Source organism: Xiphophorus couchianus, chromosome 14, assembly GCF_001444195.1.
Source record: "Xiphophorus couchianus chromosome 14, X_couchianus-1.0, whole genome shotgun sequence".
NCBI classification, from domain to species: domain Eukaryota; kingdom Metazoa; phylum Chordata; class Actinopteri; order Cyprinodontiformes; family Poeciliidae; genus Xiphophorus; species Xiphophorus couchianus.
In genome coordinates, this window is record NC_040241.1 from 11498401 (window position 1) to 11513259 (window position 14859).

The window sequence follows — 14859 nt, forward strand, 5'->3', positions numbered from 1 at the left end:
TGGAAAAGCCAAAGTGAGTCTCCACAGCTTAAAGCGATTAGATGAGTTTCTCTCTAATCCCTACCTTGAGCAGGTGGGAGAACGCTCGCAGGGCCACCAATCGATTCGATCCACAAACACAATCGCGTAAAGAGTAAAACCCTTTTAGCAATGACCTTATCAAAACTATTCTGCAGACGCAAGCTAATTGTGTGTTGTTGTTTTTTTTCCCCCATCTCTTTTCTTCTGGTACAATTACTACTGGTGTGTTAACGAAGCAACCATACAACGACGGGAATATTAAGGTAGCTGCCACAAATAGATCGATCAGATACACAATACAGCTAGAAGCACAAGGCCAAAAAGAAAAAAAAAATCTTTACACGTGGAGAAAAAAAAAAAAAAAGAAGGGAGAAACAGTGAACAAGCGCACACAAACAAACAAGCTGGACTTTCTTTTCCGGGCAGCTGTCATGCTTGTATTCTAAACGGGCCATTACGGCACAAACAAGCGGCGTGCCCATTGATTGTGGGCCCTAGGGAAGGGGGACGGAGACGGGAGTCACCTGAAAGGCTCTGAGCTCTACAGAGGCAGAGATACCTCCACAAAGCTCTCAAAGGACGCTTCAGAAAAACAGCACTGATCAATAATTAGCGGTTTTTGTACAGGACACGGCTCTCATGTACTGCGCACAACGTGCTGATCGATAAGCTGGGTGTGGGGCACGGTGATTTCACAAGGCGCTTCCTGAGACAGATTTGACAGGAAGAGCTGATCAATAAAGGAAAAGCAAACTTAGGATTCTCTTTTGTCTCACTACAGCAGCGTCTTAACTTTTTGACATGCCTGCTCATTATTTTTACATTTTACACCTCAAAAGGACAGCATATGGAGTGCTTTTTTTCCCCCTTTCTTTCTTTTTGCATTGTCAGTGCATGGATTTGTTTTTAACGATGCTCCTGTTCTGCTCAGATGGCTCTAGAAATAAATCAATGACTTCCTATGTTCATATTCAGGTCTTTTTAAAACAAACAACAAAAGATAAAGTGGAGTTTCGCAGGCGGGAAAGTGACTTACTGATTGGACAGTTCCAGAGCTAATGTGCGAGATTGTTTTTTGGCACAAGGACTATGGACGACGCATGAGCTTCGAGGAACATAAACAACCAGTAAGCGTTGGCTGGGGACTTAAAATGAGATGAAAAAGTAATTGCCTTGATCTATTAACTCATTTCATGCCAAATTTCTCATCAAAGTGAGCCTGCCTTACAAAGGTTTATCTTATTGCTGTCAATATTTCTTACTGTCGGATAAAAAAAAAAGCTCTATCATAAAGTAAGGTCAGTCCCTTAAGTGAGACATCATCATCAGCTGAAATATGATATTTTACACATTGCATAAAAAGACTAACTTTTTTTTCACATTAAATCAGACAAATTCATTCCTGTTTTACGTTTATTACCAAATTTTTAGCACTCTTGGCAAGGTTCACAATTTTTCCCATGTCTCTCCATTTGCGGATAACGGCTCTCACTTTGGGTTTCTGGAGTCCCACATCCTTAGAAAAGGCTCTATAACTCTCCCCAGCCTGGTAAATTAGTTTTATTTTACGCATTCTTTGACGATCGAAGACATTTATGTGTGACACAAAAGAAAGAAAAAAAAATCTGCAAGGTGGCAAATATTTTTTGCACATCCCTCCATCACTTATTGGCGGCCAAAGGAGATGAAGCAAGATGTCATGCAGATACAGCGGTCACACACATAAAACTACAAAGGTAGAGCCAGCCTACCAGAAGTTTTTGAAAGGTGTGTTGATTTCAAAGCCTCTGCGGTCCATTTCTTTAATGTTGGCAGCAGTAAGCTCCACCTCGCATATACCAAGCCCTGCTCGAAAGTCCTGGGAAAACAACAAAACACACAGAAGAAAAAATATCAGCCATAGTGCTATGTTGATGCTAATAGTAAATTAACTATGTAAAAAGAGTTCATTTAAAAAGTTAATGTATGATTATGGCAAAATCCTAAAAATCATGCTGGATCTTTTTCTCTTTTTTTCAGTGTTTTTGTATTCCCCATCTTGTCACAGCAGGGAAAGGGAATCTGTAACCACAAATGACACTGGAATTATTATTTTTTCTTCCCATTTTAACAAAGCATCTAATGGACTTTATATTCTGGTTGTTTCTGCAGTATAGACTCAAAATCTCCTTAGTACATTGCGTGCCACCTTTATATAATGTACAATTTAAACCTTGTTTCTATGAGAGCACATGAACTCAAAACCTAAACCTTTACTCGTGTCATTGGGAGAAAACCATCTTGTTGAACCAAAGGTAATTTAAAGTATTTGTTTTCTTTCCGACGGTATTAGTCTCTCAGTCTGTTGTGGAAGACTTCTGACCAACTCTCCTTTACAATGTGTCATGTGTGTTGACGTTTGCAAGTATTCTTTTTATGAACATCTCTCTTAGGGTCTCACTGCTGCATTTCAATCAGACTGAGCTCTGTACTCTAAATAGGAAGCTGCACAACTTTAATTATTTTCTGTTGGGTCATTTTGTTGTAGGTTTGCTGCTAGGTTTGGGATCATTGTCCTGTTGATTACCCAGTTTCAGCAAAGCTCTACCTCTGACAGATTTGACACTACTACACCTCGGTAAACACAGGGCATTGTGGTTGACTGAGATTCTGCAAGGTGTTTATAGCATACAGTGGTAAAACCAGCAGACAACAACACTTTTACCACTATGATAGGCAGTACATATAGGGTGTCTTTTCTGAATGTGGTGTACATTATGACCATCTCTACTTTAGGTTTTCTGTTCAAAGAGTATTGTTCCAGAGATGTTATTAATTATTCAGGTGATGCCATGTAAATTTCTGCTGCCATTATTCTTTTCAGAGTGTAGTGTTGTCTCATAGTCTCTATTTTGAAATGATTAGGAGTAGAAGGCAACTTTTGGAATTGGAGTTCAGCCCAAATATTGTACAGTGGCAGTAGAGGATGAGTTTAAAAAAAATGTTTGTTGGGTAAGAGATTTCATTTTAAATCTCCTTAATTCTCCTGATCTACTTTCTTGAAATAAGTTTCATTTCTTCAGGGGCGCAGTTGTTTTCCTTAACTTTTTTTCTCACCACAGTTCCATTTCCTTGTGAAAAGACATGCCCTTGAATCATTTGACATTTGATTTATATTGAAAAGGAGTGCACTCAATTTTGTTGTTTATGTATTTAAGACCATGCCTGAAACTGTCTGTGTTAGCATTCTTTATTAGACACCATATGAATTCATGTTGTCCAAGAAAGAATCTGTAGCAGCAGAGCGGTCATGAGGTTGGAGTCATAACCTTTTGAAAGGCTAAGAGCAAACACAAAGGAAGATTCCCCAAACCAAGTGGGTCATTCTTGTCCAGGGTTGTTTTCTGTCTGTGGCAGCTAATGGAACTGAATATAAAGTGATTTGTAATACAGAGGACCAAAGAAAATATAGTGCATCCTTTCTTCTCCCAATGACGCACAAACCGAGTCTGTATGTGACGCATGTGTGGGTTACAGAGAAACAGAAGGAAAGGGGGACTTTATTAAGTGGTTTTGTGCTGAAAAAGTATGCTTGTGCTTTTACCTGTGCAAAACAGCATAGCGCTTTGAAAGCCAAAGTTGCACCTGGGGAATCCAAACCAACTTGAGCTTTCAGCCTCAAATTTTTCTCACACCGACACGGGAGTTTATGCGGGAAAAGCTGTTTTACTGAATTCCATGGCAAGTCTACTTTTCCTTGACTCGACTGTCAACTTTCACTGTTGTTTAGAACAGTTTCATAGCCTAAAGCTCTGACAAAGACAAAAAACAGGTTGGAAAGATGGGGAAAGCACCTACCAGCATCAAAGGGGAGCTAAAACACACTCACTCAAGTGCGCAAAACACACACTACAGTCCACTGCAGAGGCACAGAGACGAAAATGTGACACAAAAAATGGAGTCAGGAAAAGAGAGCAAAAAAAAAAAAAAAAACACAGAGGTGATGGGATGAGGAAACCGAGAGGTGAAACAGGGTTTCAGTAAAATAAAATACAGAGATTTTCTAAAATAACTCAGCTCAAAAGCTAGAAGTAAGTCTGTGTATAAAAGAATGCAAAAAAAAAATACAACAACATATGCTTTAAAAATGCAACAACACAGTGCTTTAAAAAGGTGTCATGTGGAGCTTCTGTTTTTTTCCTTTTTCTGACACTTAAAAGTTTAGGATAGTGCTTGGGGTAGTTTCAATGGACAAAATCCACTGTCAAGCACAAAGAACACAAATATGCATGCTCTGTTACAGCTAGCATAAAAACTAACAGCATGTTAGAAAAAGAGACAAAACGTGACAGTGTAATGGTCTGTGGCTGCTCTGCTACTTCAGGACTTGGCCGACATACTGTAGCCGATGAACTGCAAAGTCTGGTCTCCACTAGAACGTGGAGAAGTTAGATACGTTAAGAAATCCTGCATTAAAACCACCAAGAATAGAGAAGGATTTTTTTTTTTTCAAATGCAATTATACATAGTTCTTAAAAGGTAATTGCAAAACAATATTGGATCATGACTCACCAACCAATTCAATTAAAAAGGTGATTATGAACTTAAGATTGATGGCAAATTTGTAGAAAATTCAACTCAAGTGGCAGAGTTGCTAGATGTCTTTGTACAGTAAATAGCTTCATATCACAAAGTACAGCAATAAAGGTTAACATAGAATTGCATTAAGTGTAAAATCTAGTTAAAGTTACATTCAGATCTACAAGGGATCAGTATTTCTATGAGATAGACAACAGGCCATAAAGAAATTATATCCTCAATTATTTTTCCTTCAGATGTATAACTAATTCTACACTGTCCTTAATGCTGTAGTCATACCAAAATCAAAAAATTATGACCCTTTGTTGACTAGCAATTAGAAAGCAATCAGTGCATTTTTTATAACATCAAAAGTTATTTAATGATAACCGTTAAATACCTTTTAATGAAGATGACACAGTTATTTCTACTTCTTGTAACAACACAGAGGAGCGGGTCAAGCTGGTTGACAGATGTTATAGCAAAGGAAACATGCTGGCTCAGTAAAGAAATGTATGAACAGTTTCAACATTTTCCACTAAAACCCAGAGAGCAGATACAAGCCCAAGACACTTATTTTCAGGTGAACACTTAGTCACGGCTGAATCTAGATTTGAATGTGAATGAAAGAACTCCCATAAAGAAGGTCTGCTCCAAGGTCACGTGCAGTTTGAGAAATTTTACATTTATCAAAGATTGCTTTCCTGGTTGAAAAATAAAGATCTGCCTTTTCCTCCTCAGTTATTAGTTTGCACATTATTCACAACCTGGTCTATCGCAAACTTTACAACTTTAAATAAGTGATATGTATTTCCCAGGCAAATTGTACCTTTTTATAGCACAAGCAAGTAATTATGTTATGGTATATGTCAAACATAACTTAAAAGAAATTGGACTTCGCAATTTGATACCTTGAAATCGGGTATCGGTGTCTTTAGGAAGCTCCTGCTCCTTCCGACACGCCGCCTTCAGCACGTCTTTATGCCGTTAACAACCGTTGTTGGGAGTGCTGAATTAGTTTATATGATAAACTCAACCGACTTGCAGTTCCACCGGGAATTGCTAATTACTGCTGCCGCTAGTCATAGACACTCTCCACGATATAATTTACAATTTCATTGAGGGAATCCTTACTTTTTTTTTTTCTTTTACATTTGAAAGCTATTTCCTTGGAAATCCTTATTTGAAAATCGCATATTATTATTAAGCAGATCACCTTTGTCTAATATTAGGTATTATTGATGATATCTATTATATTATTTTGTCGGTATGACAAAAAAAAAGGCAAAAAGTGGCAAGCATGTTTCACAGCACTATTTCTGTTAGTTCTTATTCGGGAAGCTCAGATTGTAGCCCTGTTGTTGCATTTCTAAAAAAAATAAATAAAAATGTGTTTCTCGTGCCGACTGTTCATCACCGGCAAAAACAATCTCTGCTAATTACACCAAACAAAGAGGCAAATGAATCGACACCATCTTTGTTGATTGGGCGCATCTTTGGAAACGCACGCGGCCTCAGAGAGGAAAGGAAGCATGTGTTCATGTGTAGGAGAGCAACTCGCAGAATAATTAACGGCAAACTTTGCAAAGCAGCCAAATTTTGCAGATTGCAACACAAGATGGCAGTTGCTTAAATATTTGCAGAGTGCCGACTATTCTAGCCTGAACTTTGATAGCATTGTGTGGGCTGGTTCAGTTGGAGGGGGTGGTGGAGGGGGCTTTTAAAATCTTGATTTGACCGCCATTAGCCCCAATCTTTCCCACAAAATTAGAAAATTGGTGGGAAAATAGAACCAAACCATTGTTCTAACGACATCGAAAGAAGACCATGGCACTACCTCATGATCATTCATTACGAAACGTTACGGATAATTAAGGCACTCTGATCTGAGAAGAGGATGACAGAGGAGCTCAAGAAAGATAATGTGTGTGAAAGCAGTGGCTTTACTGTATGTTTAGGTTTTAATTGAGCAAAAACTTTTGATGTGAGAGCTTCGGGGCAGCCAAAACTTGCCTCTCTCTCTCCTATCAATTATAGCTACATAGAGTTATTGCTCTTTTAAGTTCAGCATGTTCAGAGGTTTGAAGATGCGTGACGCGATAATGAGAGAGCGCAATGTGACAGAGCGTGAAGCGCCCCTCGTTCACAGCTCGTTCCAGCAAGTAACCAATCAGTTCAGTCACGGTTCTCCACTGTGATTCAAACAAGAGACATCTGACGGTTTATGTTGCCTGTGATTTCAAACATAAAGGTGTGTGCATGGTATGTGCCGAGAAGGCAATGCATTTACCTATATCTAATGACCCTCATCCATCTAAGATAGCCAATTAGAGAGCTGGATGTTAGCGGTAGTCCAGCATTCGCCACTCGTTACCTACCCAATGTGTGCTTTGGCCTTCTGCTCCCTTCAATTAATTCACCAAGGATGGCGAGAAGGAGGAAGCAGACAGAAAAAAAAGAAAGCTGGATAAAAATAACTCGCCCAATTACAACTGCTATGAGTTAGGTGGCAATTGTGGCGCTGACTAAGGAAGAGAGAAGAAGGAGGAGGGGGGGGAAAGGTCAAAAGGTAAACATTTGCACACCTTTGAATTGCCTGGCTGCTGCTTGTCTGCATACAGTATTGACCTAACCACTTTTAAAAATAAATAAATAAAGAAGGGAACTTTAAGAAGTATCCTTACAACAGTGTGGGTTGTAACAATTATGTCTTATGCTTTCTACTTACTCCTTTTTGGAATATGCCAGCTATTTATTTATTTCAAACATGATAGAAGTATGAAACCACACACATGAACAATGAATGCAAAAGACATATTTTTGTACAATAATCTTAACATGCTCGTATGCCTTTGGTTGTACTGTTCTATAATTATTGTGGTTCCTAAGGTTTTGATGCTGTGAAATGTGTGGGGTTTTTTATAAGTGGGTATCATTTACCTATTTGAAATAACTGCAAAAAAAAAATCTCTTTCTTCAAATGTTATTCAAAACTTGTTCTAAATATTTTAGACATTTAAACAGTGAGGAAAATATAAGTATTTCATACAATGCTGATTTTTAAACTTTTCACCACTTAAAAAAAAATTATGAGACAGAATCTAAAAAAAGAAAAATACAGAAAATCACATTGCATGACTTCTAAATAACTAAACTTAATTTTGTTGCTTGATATGAGCGTTTCATGCAAAGTTTGACATTTGATACAAAAACTTCTGTTTTCCATTACAGAGGCTGGACTGAACATCCCGCAGGACGGATTTTGTCTCATTCCTTAATGCAGATCTACAGATCTTCCAGGTTTCTGGGTTGTCACTGGGCAACACAGTTTCATCTCTCTCCAAAGATTTTCAAATGGGTTCAGGTCGGCAGACTGACTATGAAAGACTGGTTGTTAAAGAACCATGACTTAGTTGCTCTGGCTGTGTGTTTCAGATCAATGTCACGCTGGAAGGCCGAGTCACGACCCATATAAAAAAGATGTTTTCACCTCTATGCCTAACGGTTGGGATGGTGCTCTTGAGATTATGCTCATCCTTCATCTCTTTCAAAATACATGAACTTTAAACCAGAATGTTCTATTTTAGTCTCCTTTGATCATACAGCCTTCTCCCATGCCTCCCCTGGATCATCCAGATTGTCATTGGCAAACTTTATGGCCTGGACATGTGCTAGCTTAAGCAGGGGTAGCAGTTTTGAACAACATCCTTATATACCTTGATATCAGCAACTAGACGTGCTCTATTCCTTGTGTATGGGACAAACACATCTGCAAAAATACAAAATGCCAAAGACATAAAATGACCAGGACCTTTGTAAATCAAATATCATAGGAGAATGAAAGTGTGACTGTTGCCTTAAATGGCCCTGATATGTCTGTTGAGAAATGAAGGACCTAGTGTAGAAGACATCCATTTAAAAAGAAGCACAACAGCTTTAACTAAATGCTAATATTGCTCCGTGTCTACTGAATGTGTTAACAGCACACATTTTTAGCACACAGACTTTCAATTCTAATGTGTCAGCTCGGTGATTACAGCTTGTGTTTCCCTAACGTATCAGTTAAGGAAGAAAGATGCACTTGTGAACTTGGCCCTGAAGCAAAAATTATTCTTAATTTGCTGATTATTCTCTTAGAAAAAGAAAGAGGGCATTGATGTGAGAAATTCATTCTCATTAGAAATTCTAAACAATTTTGTTGTTTTTTTTTTAAGCCTTGGGATTATGCCAGTTGTCACAATAAAGAGCAGCAAAGAGCTTTTAACCTAAAATAATTTCCACATAACAGGCTACAACTGAATGCTTAATGTGTTTTGACAAGCAAATCAGGAATGCAACTAGTAGCGACCTTAAATCCGACGTGACAAGACGAAAGACTACACACGTGTCAATTGTTACTTTGTGTATTACAACAGAGTGAGAATACAACCAGAGACACAAGGGACGTATGAGAAAAGACACTAAAGTACTATTGATTTCTCTAATACTAAAGCCCAGTGTTGTGAAATCCTTCTGAGAGTAAAAGGTGATTGCACTTGGAGCACTTTTTTTTCTCTCTTTTTAACCCAACTGACTTTCTTCTACCTTAGTGCCTAAATGACCTTAAACACAGCTCCATCACGGCTTACGATTCATGAGAAAATGGGGAAGGGGTGGTGAGGGAGGTGCTGGGTGGATGATGTTTCCAATAGCTCGTTCATCATGTTAGATTAAATACTCCACTTCACTGATCTTGAACGGGGCACAGTATCCCTCTCTTTCTGAGCTCTCGCTCTCCATCACCCTCTCATTCTCTTACAAACCACCAACGTTCGATTCTCACTCATGCAAGCCTTTGCGCTGAAGTGGTCTCTCCATCCCCTTCACTTCATCTTTTCCGTCCCCCTCCCACCTTGTCCCGGTCTTCTGATATGGTGTTCTTGCCATCTTGTCTTCCTGTTTTGCCGCCCGCTTTCCCCCTCTGCAAAACGTGTTGCTGCTGCCGCATTTATGTGGCGGATTGAGCTTGTAAGCTGAAATAATACAATTAATTTGCTCTCTCCCTGAACCTCTCCTTCCCCGCGCTTCTCCCCGCCGTCTCAGATCAAGGAAGTGGAAATGTGCTGACATGGAGGGATACCCCAAAGAGAATTCTAACAAAGATGTTTGTTCACGCTAATGAAGAAAATAATGAAAGGCAAAATACAAAACTGCAAGAGCGAGCAAAACGAATTCGGCGCCAAGGAGGGATGGAAATGAGATGAGTGCAAGTGGCATTATCAAATATGCACACAAATCTGAGTGAGGCAACAGTATCACTGCTGTGAGGAATCTTTCAATCTCATTTTGCTCCTGGGAAGGGAGTCGGAAGATATGATGTACATAAGCAGGGACTATCGGGGCCTAATTGGACAGACATCAAACAAGAATACCTCGCGAGAAACCGTGAACAAGAAGAAAGACATACCTATTTTTTAATCTATAGCTAATCGGGAGATTAGGCAAGTAAAATAGGTATATTAATCTGCATCGGTTCAATATCAACACAAAAAGTTAACTACGGGACTCTAGGTAACTGTAGTGCTGTCAAACAATAGGGTTTATATTACAGAGTTGCCAGTGAGTACTTTATTAAAAATAACTTTGCAGGTCAGACTTTCAGCAGAGAAGTTTTGTGCAACAAAATGAGTGAAAAGTTGGGGTGGTGGTATGGAGGTCTTCCAGACTGTCACCATAAATCATCAAAATATCAAAGAAAACATGCAAAAAGCTCGTCAGCACTGTAAAGAATGTGTTTATTTTTATTTGGTCATGGAAAAAAAAAGTTTTGATTTCAATTCAATGTCAATAAAAAAGTCGATTATAGTACATGCATCATTTTTGGAGTGTTTTAAATGTTATGCTGTGAAATGTACCCATCTTACTGTCCATTAAAAACATGCTTCTCTATTAAAAGAAAATCATTTTAAATCTAAATCTTCCTACATGAATGAATGACCAATATCAGACTTAACTCCAGATGGGTCAAACTTTGTTTAAATTATTTAACATTTAACATTTTAACAACAACACAAATCATTTGGTTTTAGTTTCAAAATGCAGTGCAGGATAATGGGATGACAATACAAGCTACTCCATCTCATGTAAGATTAATATGTGATGCATCAAGAGGAGAAATGCTCTCTAAAGCATGCTGTCTGGTGATGTTCATACAGTGCTTTAGGTGACGGCCAGGCGGTCTGGCAACTGCCTGATAACTCGTCATTCAACAGCATTCCTCCGTTTGGGCTCTCTGTTTTAAATGTCTTTTACATTTAAAAGACTGTTTTAAATGCAAAATTTTATATTTAAAAACAGAATGCAAACCTAATCATTTCCACACAACCTTAGTCCAAATTTGACTTTTTGTTTATGTCAAATGTACACTTCTAAAGTTTTTAAAAGGTTTCCTAGTGTCTCATGGTGCTTTACATCCAGCTAGAAAAAAATGCATGTATTATTTCAGTGTTTGAGAGAAAGTTTCTGTTTTAAACAGTGCCAGCTTCTCTTAGTTTTGCCATACTTGACTTTTTGCAAATTTCTACCTACTTTTCCCTCCTGCTGTTTTGCTGTTCGGCAGCGATTTGCATAAACGTGTGACTGGCGTAGACTCTGTAGTAGGAAGGCCTTTGCATACTAATACTTTTCAAGCAACATCACTGACACATGCCTGCTTCCTCCACCTCACACTAGCTTTGCTGAAATTGCAGTTTGTTATAGACAAGTGTGACTTTCAATCGGCATCTAGAAAATAATGGAGAGCCAACGGCCACACCTTCAGATGGGTGGATAGTAAATAATGAACTTCCTGAGGTTCGGCAACTATTACTTTCTCCGCCGTCTTTCTATTAATGCACTCTTTGACAAACATGTTAATATCCACAAAAACCAAAAACCAAAAAAAATTGAATAAACTTGTTTCCATCAGTCACAGCGCAAAAGAAGACTGAGAATGACAAAAGGCATGCAATGCAACAAAGCTGCTTTTTTCAACCAGCGCAGATGTTAGATCGAATTTATCCGTCTGTCTTGCAAAAGTAGTTACATGAAGGAAAACATGCAAATTTTATACATAAGAATCTGAAAAGTTCACCTTGCATCTGTCTTCAGCTCTGCTGGGTCAAAACGTCAGAGGAGCTTAACCACATTTTGCTGCAGTAACACTTGCAAGTGTTTCTAATTAGCTCTGTCCATCATCACATGAACTCTGACCATCGTCAGTGACTCTCCTAATGAAAAGCTTTCCCACAGCAGGATTACTGCCACCATGTTTCACACTGGGGACGGTTTTCAGTGTTAGTTTTCAACCACATGTTGCATTTCACATGGAGCTCAATACGCTACCGGTGGTTTCATCTGATCAGAGCACTTTTTTGTCATATCTCCTACTTGGCTGGGAGCAAGTGGTCATCTTTCTTATGGTCGTCTTTCAACAGTGCTTCTTCTTCTTCCCATTCTCCATTACTTCATAACTGCTTCTTTGGTTAATGCGCTCCTTCCCCAGCCTTTCAATTTAGGTGGATGGTCATGTCTTGGTAGGTTGTGTCAAACATTTTCTACTTTTACCTGTTGGATTGAACAGTACTCCTTTGGATGTTCTAAACTTATGATATTGACTTGCTTTGATCTTTGCCACAACTTTATCCATCTCCATGTTCACCGAGGTTCTTAAATCATAGTGAAATACATTGACGTTTGCGCTTCTAATAAAAGAAATTCAAGAAAAGCTTAGAGGGTCTGTATAACGTCTACAACTCAACTTTGGATTTGCACGCCAAGGTCTTGTATTTCTGATTGCTGTCATTTTTCTTACTTCCACCATCAGAGTGTCTGCAGTAAAGAATCGACAGCGGTACATGGGGCTGAGCAACAAGGTTGCGAACTAGTCTTTTCTGTGTGCTAGCATGTGCTTTTTCTGCAAGCACCCAGTATTTCAGGGTAGACCGAAACATTTTAAAACACACATGTGCATACGTAGATATTTACTTTCTGCATTACACATTCACGAGCCTCTCCAATTCTCCCACCGCCTCTTCAAGGTGGCTTATCATCTTCCGTCTTTTAAACATGAAACTGTCATTCTGTACAGAGGAGTTCCCGGTGGTGTTGGAAGTACCTGTTCTGTTTTGCAGAGCCTGACTTTACTCCCCACCAGGGACACCAGCAGTCTGCCTTTGTAACCACGGAGCTCCAGCAAGCCTCGCTTGTTTGTGGAGGAGAGGTGGGAAAGGCTGTCGGTGCACTTCTGGGAGCTGCTGGCGGGGGGGCGCACGGCCGTCTGAAGAGTTTCCATCCACTCCTGGCGCTCCCCTGTGGACACGTGCATGAGTGAGAGACAGAAGCGGAGGAAGAAGGGAAGCAGATGGCGGATGAGGACACATATGTGAGAGTGAATACAAAGGGGGAACGGAATTAAGAAAATAAGAATACAGAAGAACAAAAAGACATTGAGAGTTCAGGATCTCCTAGAGTCTTTACATCACACTGTTAGTTCATCATTTTTCAATTTCTTCACTGAGTTATATTGGTTCTTTGACTGCTCAAGCGCAACTGAATGTGATACAGAATATTCCAGGCTGAAAGAAAAGTTATTGAAACACAGGATGAGGCACAATTGCTAAAATGATCCCGGCTCGCAAAAAAGGAAATCCTACAACGCTGAAGGAAAGTAGTGAATATCTCCACTGAAGACATGGATGCAAGTGCCACTTTTACATTCTGAGGCTTCGGGGCAAGAAGCGATGTGGGTAATTTCAGACTAACACATAAATATATAAATGTACCAATATAACTGATCTTCTAATGATCAGTTCACAGACTTGCCTCAAAATAGAAAGCAAGTGAGCAAAGTCACAGAAAGGTGTGAGCACATTTCACAGATAAAATTTTCTGACTGTTTAACAAGTATATAAATATACATTCAGCTGAGAGTCTTGTTTCATCAAAGAGTTTGCCTGATAAGGCTTTTAATGACGTTTTCCATAAATACAAAACAAATCTTAGTGAATTAAAATGAATAAGGAAAAAGCAATGCAAACCGTGTTTACAGAGAGTTGTAGTTAAGATGACAGGGCCTTTAAAAGTCTGAGTGATCAAGCAAAACAGTAGAAACTATAAGCATGCAAATACTTGTGCATGACAATTAAACAAATGGAATTTCATCCAGCTTCATGTTTAGTTTGGTCCCAAAAATTCTCGTGTCCTTGAACAAAACAGAATTTGGAAAAAAAAAAAGGAAACTTACTGAAAATCCCTCCCTGGATCACAGCTCAGCTAAATGGACCAACACAGAGCAAAGGCGTCATGTTCCAGCCAGGGTTTTACATTCAAACAATGTACACTCAACAGGGCTTGTCAGACATCTTCCTCTGCAACTTTTCAAACAGACTTAAAAGGAGACACGAAGCCGACACTGTAAAGCCCATTCCCCCACCGCCCGAGACACTGAGCTATCAAAGCCAGCAAAGTGGAAACACAAGAATTACCAAAGGATTGCAAACACACACAGTCTAACATCACAGGTCCAGAGCTGAGCCCACAGAGGCAAGTGTTAAACACAAAGACAGAAAAACAAGCATCAAATAAAATCTGCAAACTAGTATCAAACTATGGAATCAGTTGGGAAAGTCTTGCAAATTTGAAAAAGTCAAAAGAATCCACTTTTTTTTCTCCCTCCACCATTCTTTTATTGCCATAAAAAAGGATATTTGAAGGTTTCTAAAGACTCTGAAAAGTCAACAGATTTATGTGCAAAATTCATGCATCTTCGGAGCCAAGATCCAACAACAAACACCAGCGATGGGACCGAACGAGAGGCGCTCATCGGGAAAACACAAGATGCCAAAGTAAAGCTAGAGGAACAGGAGGTTGCATTTGTCACCAACTGTTTTAAACATTGATGCTTTTACCTCGAGTAATAACTGCTCTGCTGGCTTTTGGTGTCCAATTACGTTCATTATGTGCCTGTTCTTTGATATGCACAAATCATGTCAGCACAGCTAACAAAGTGGTTGCCATCCAGGAAATATCAAGAAATTTTTGCAAATCACACTGCCGAAGCCCATCCATGAAAGGAATAAAGAAAATAATGCTTTCAGTTATGGCTTATTGATCTGTCTTTTTACTTTTTCCCCTTACGGTTATTTGGAGAACAGAAGTTCCCAGAGCTGACAGGAACTCTGTGTCTCCTTCAATGTATCGCAGAATAAAAAGAAATCCAGTAAGGAACAACATGTACCGGACTGGTAAGGATGAAGAGGCACA

At 39.2% G+C, this 14859-nt stretch overlaps 1 protein-coding gene across 3 annotated transcripts in view; it reads right to left on the reverse strand.

The window, feature by feature from the left end:
• Positions 1-14859, reverse strand: part of arap2 (ArfGAP with RhoGAP domain, ankyrin repeat and PH domain 2) — a 134637-nt gene that overhangs the window by 79578 nt on the left and 40200 nt on the right. For all 3 annotated transcript variants that reach the window (XM_028038910.1, XM_028038911.1, XM_028038909.1), the window contains exons 9-10: positions 12713-12906; positions 1773-1879 (exon numbers count right to left, since the gene is read on the reverse strand). In XM_028038910.1, the coding sequence (XP_027894711.1) occupies positions 1773-1879; positions 12713-12906 (301 nt within the window). The remainder of the gene's footprint in view (positions 1-1772; positions 1880-12712; positions 12907-14859) is intronic.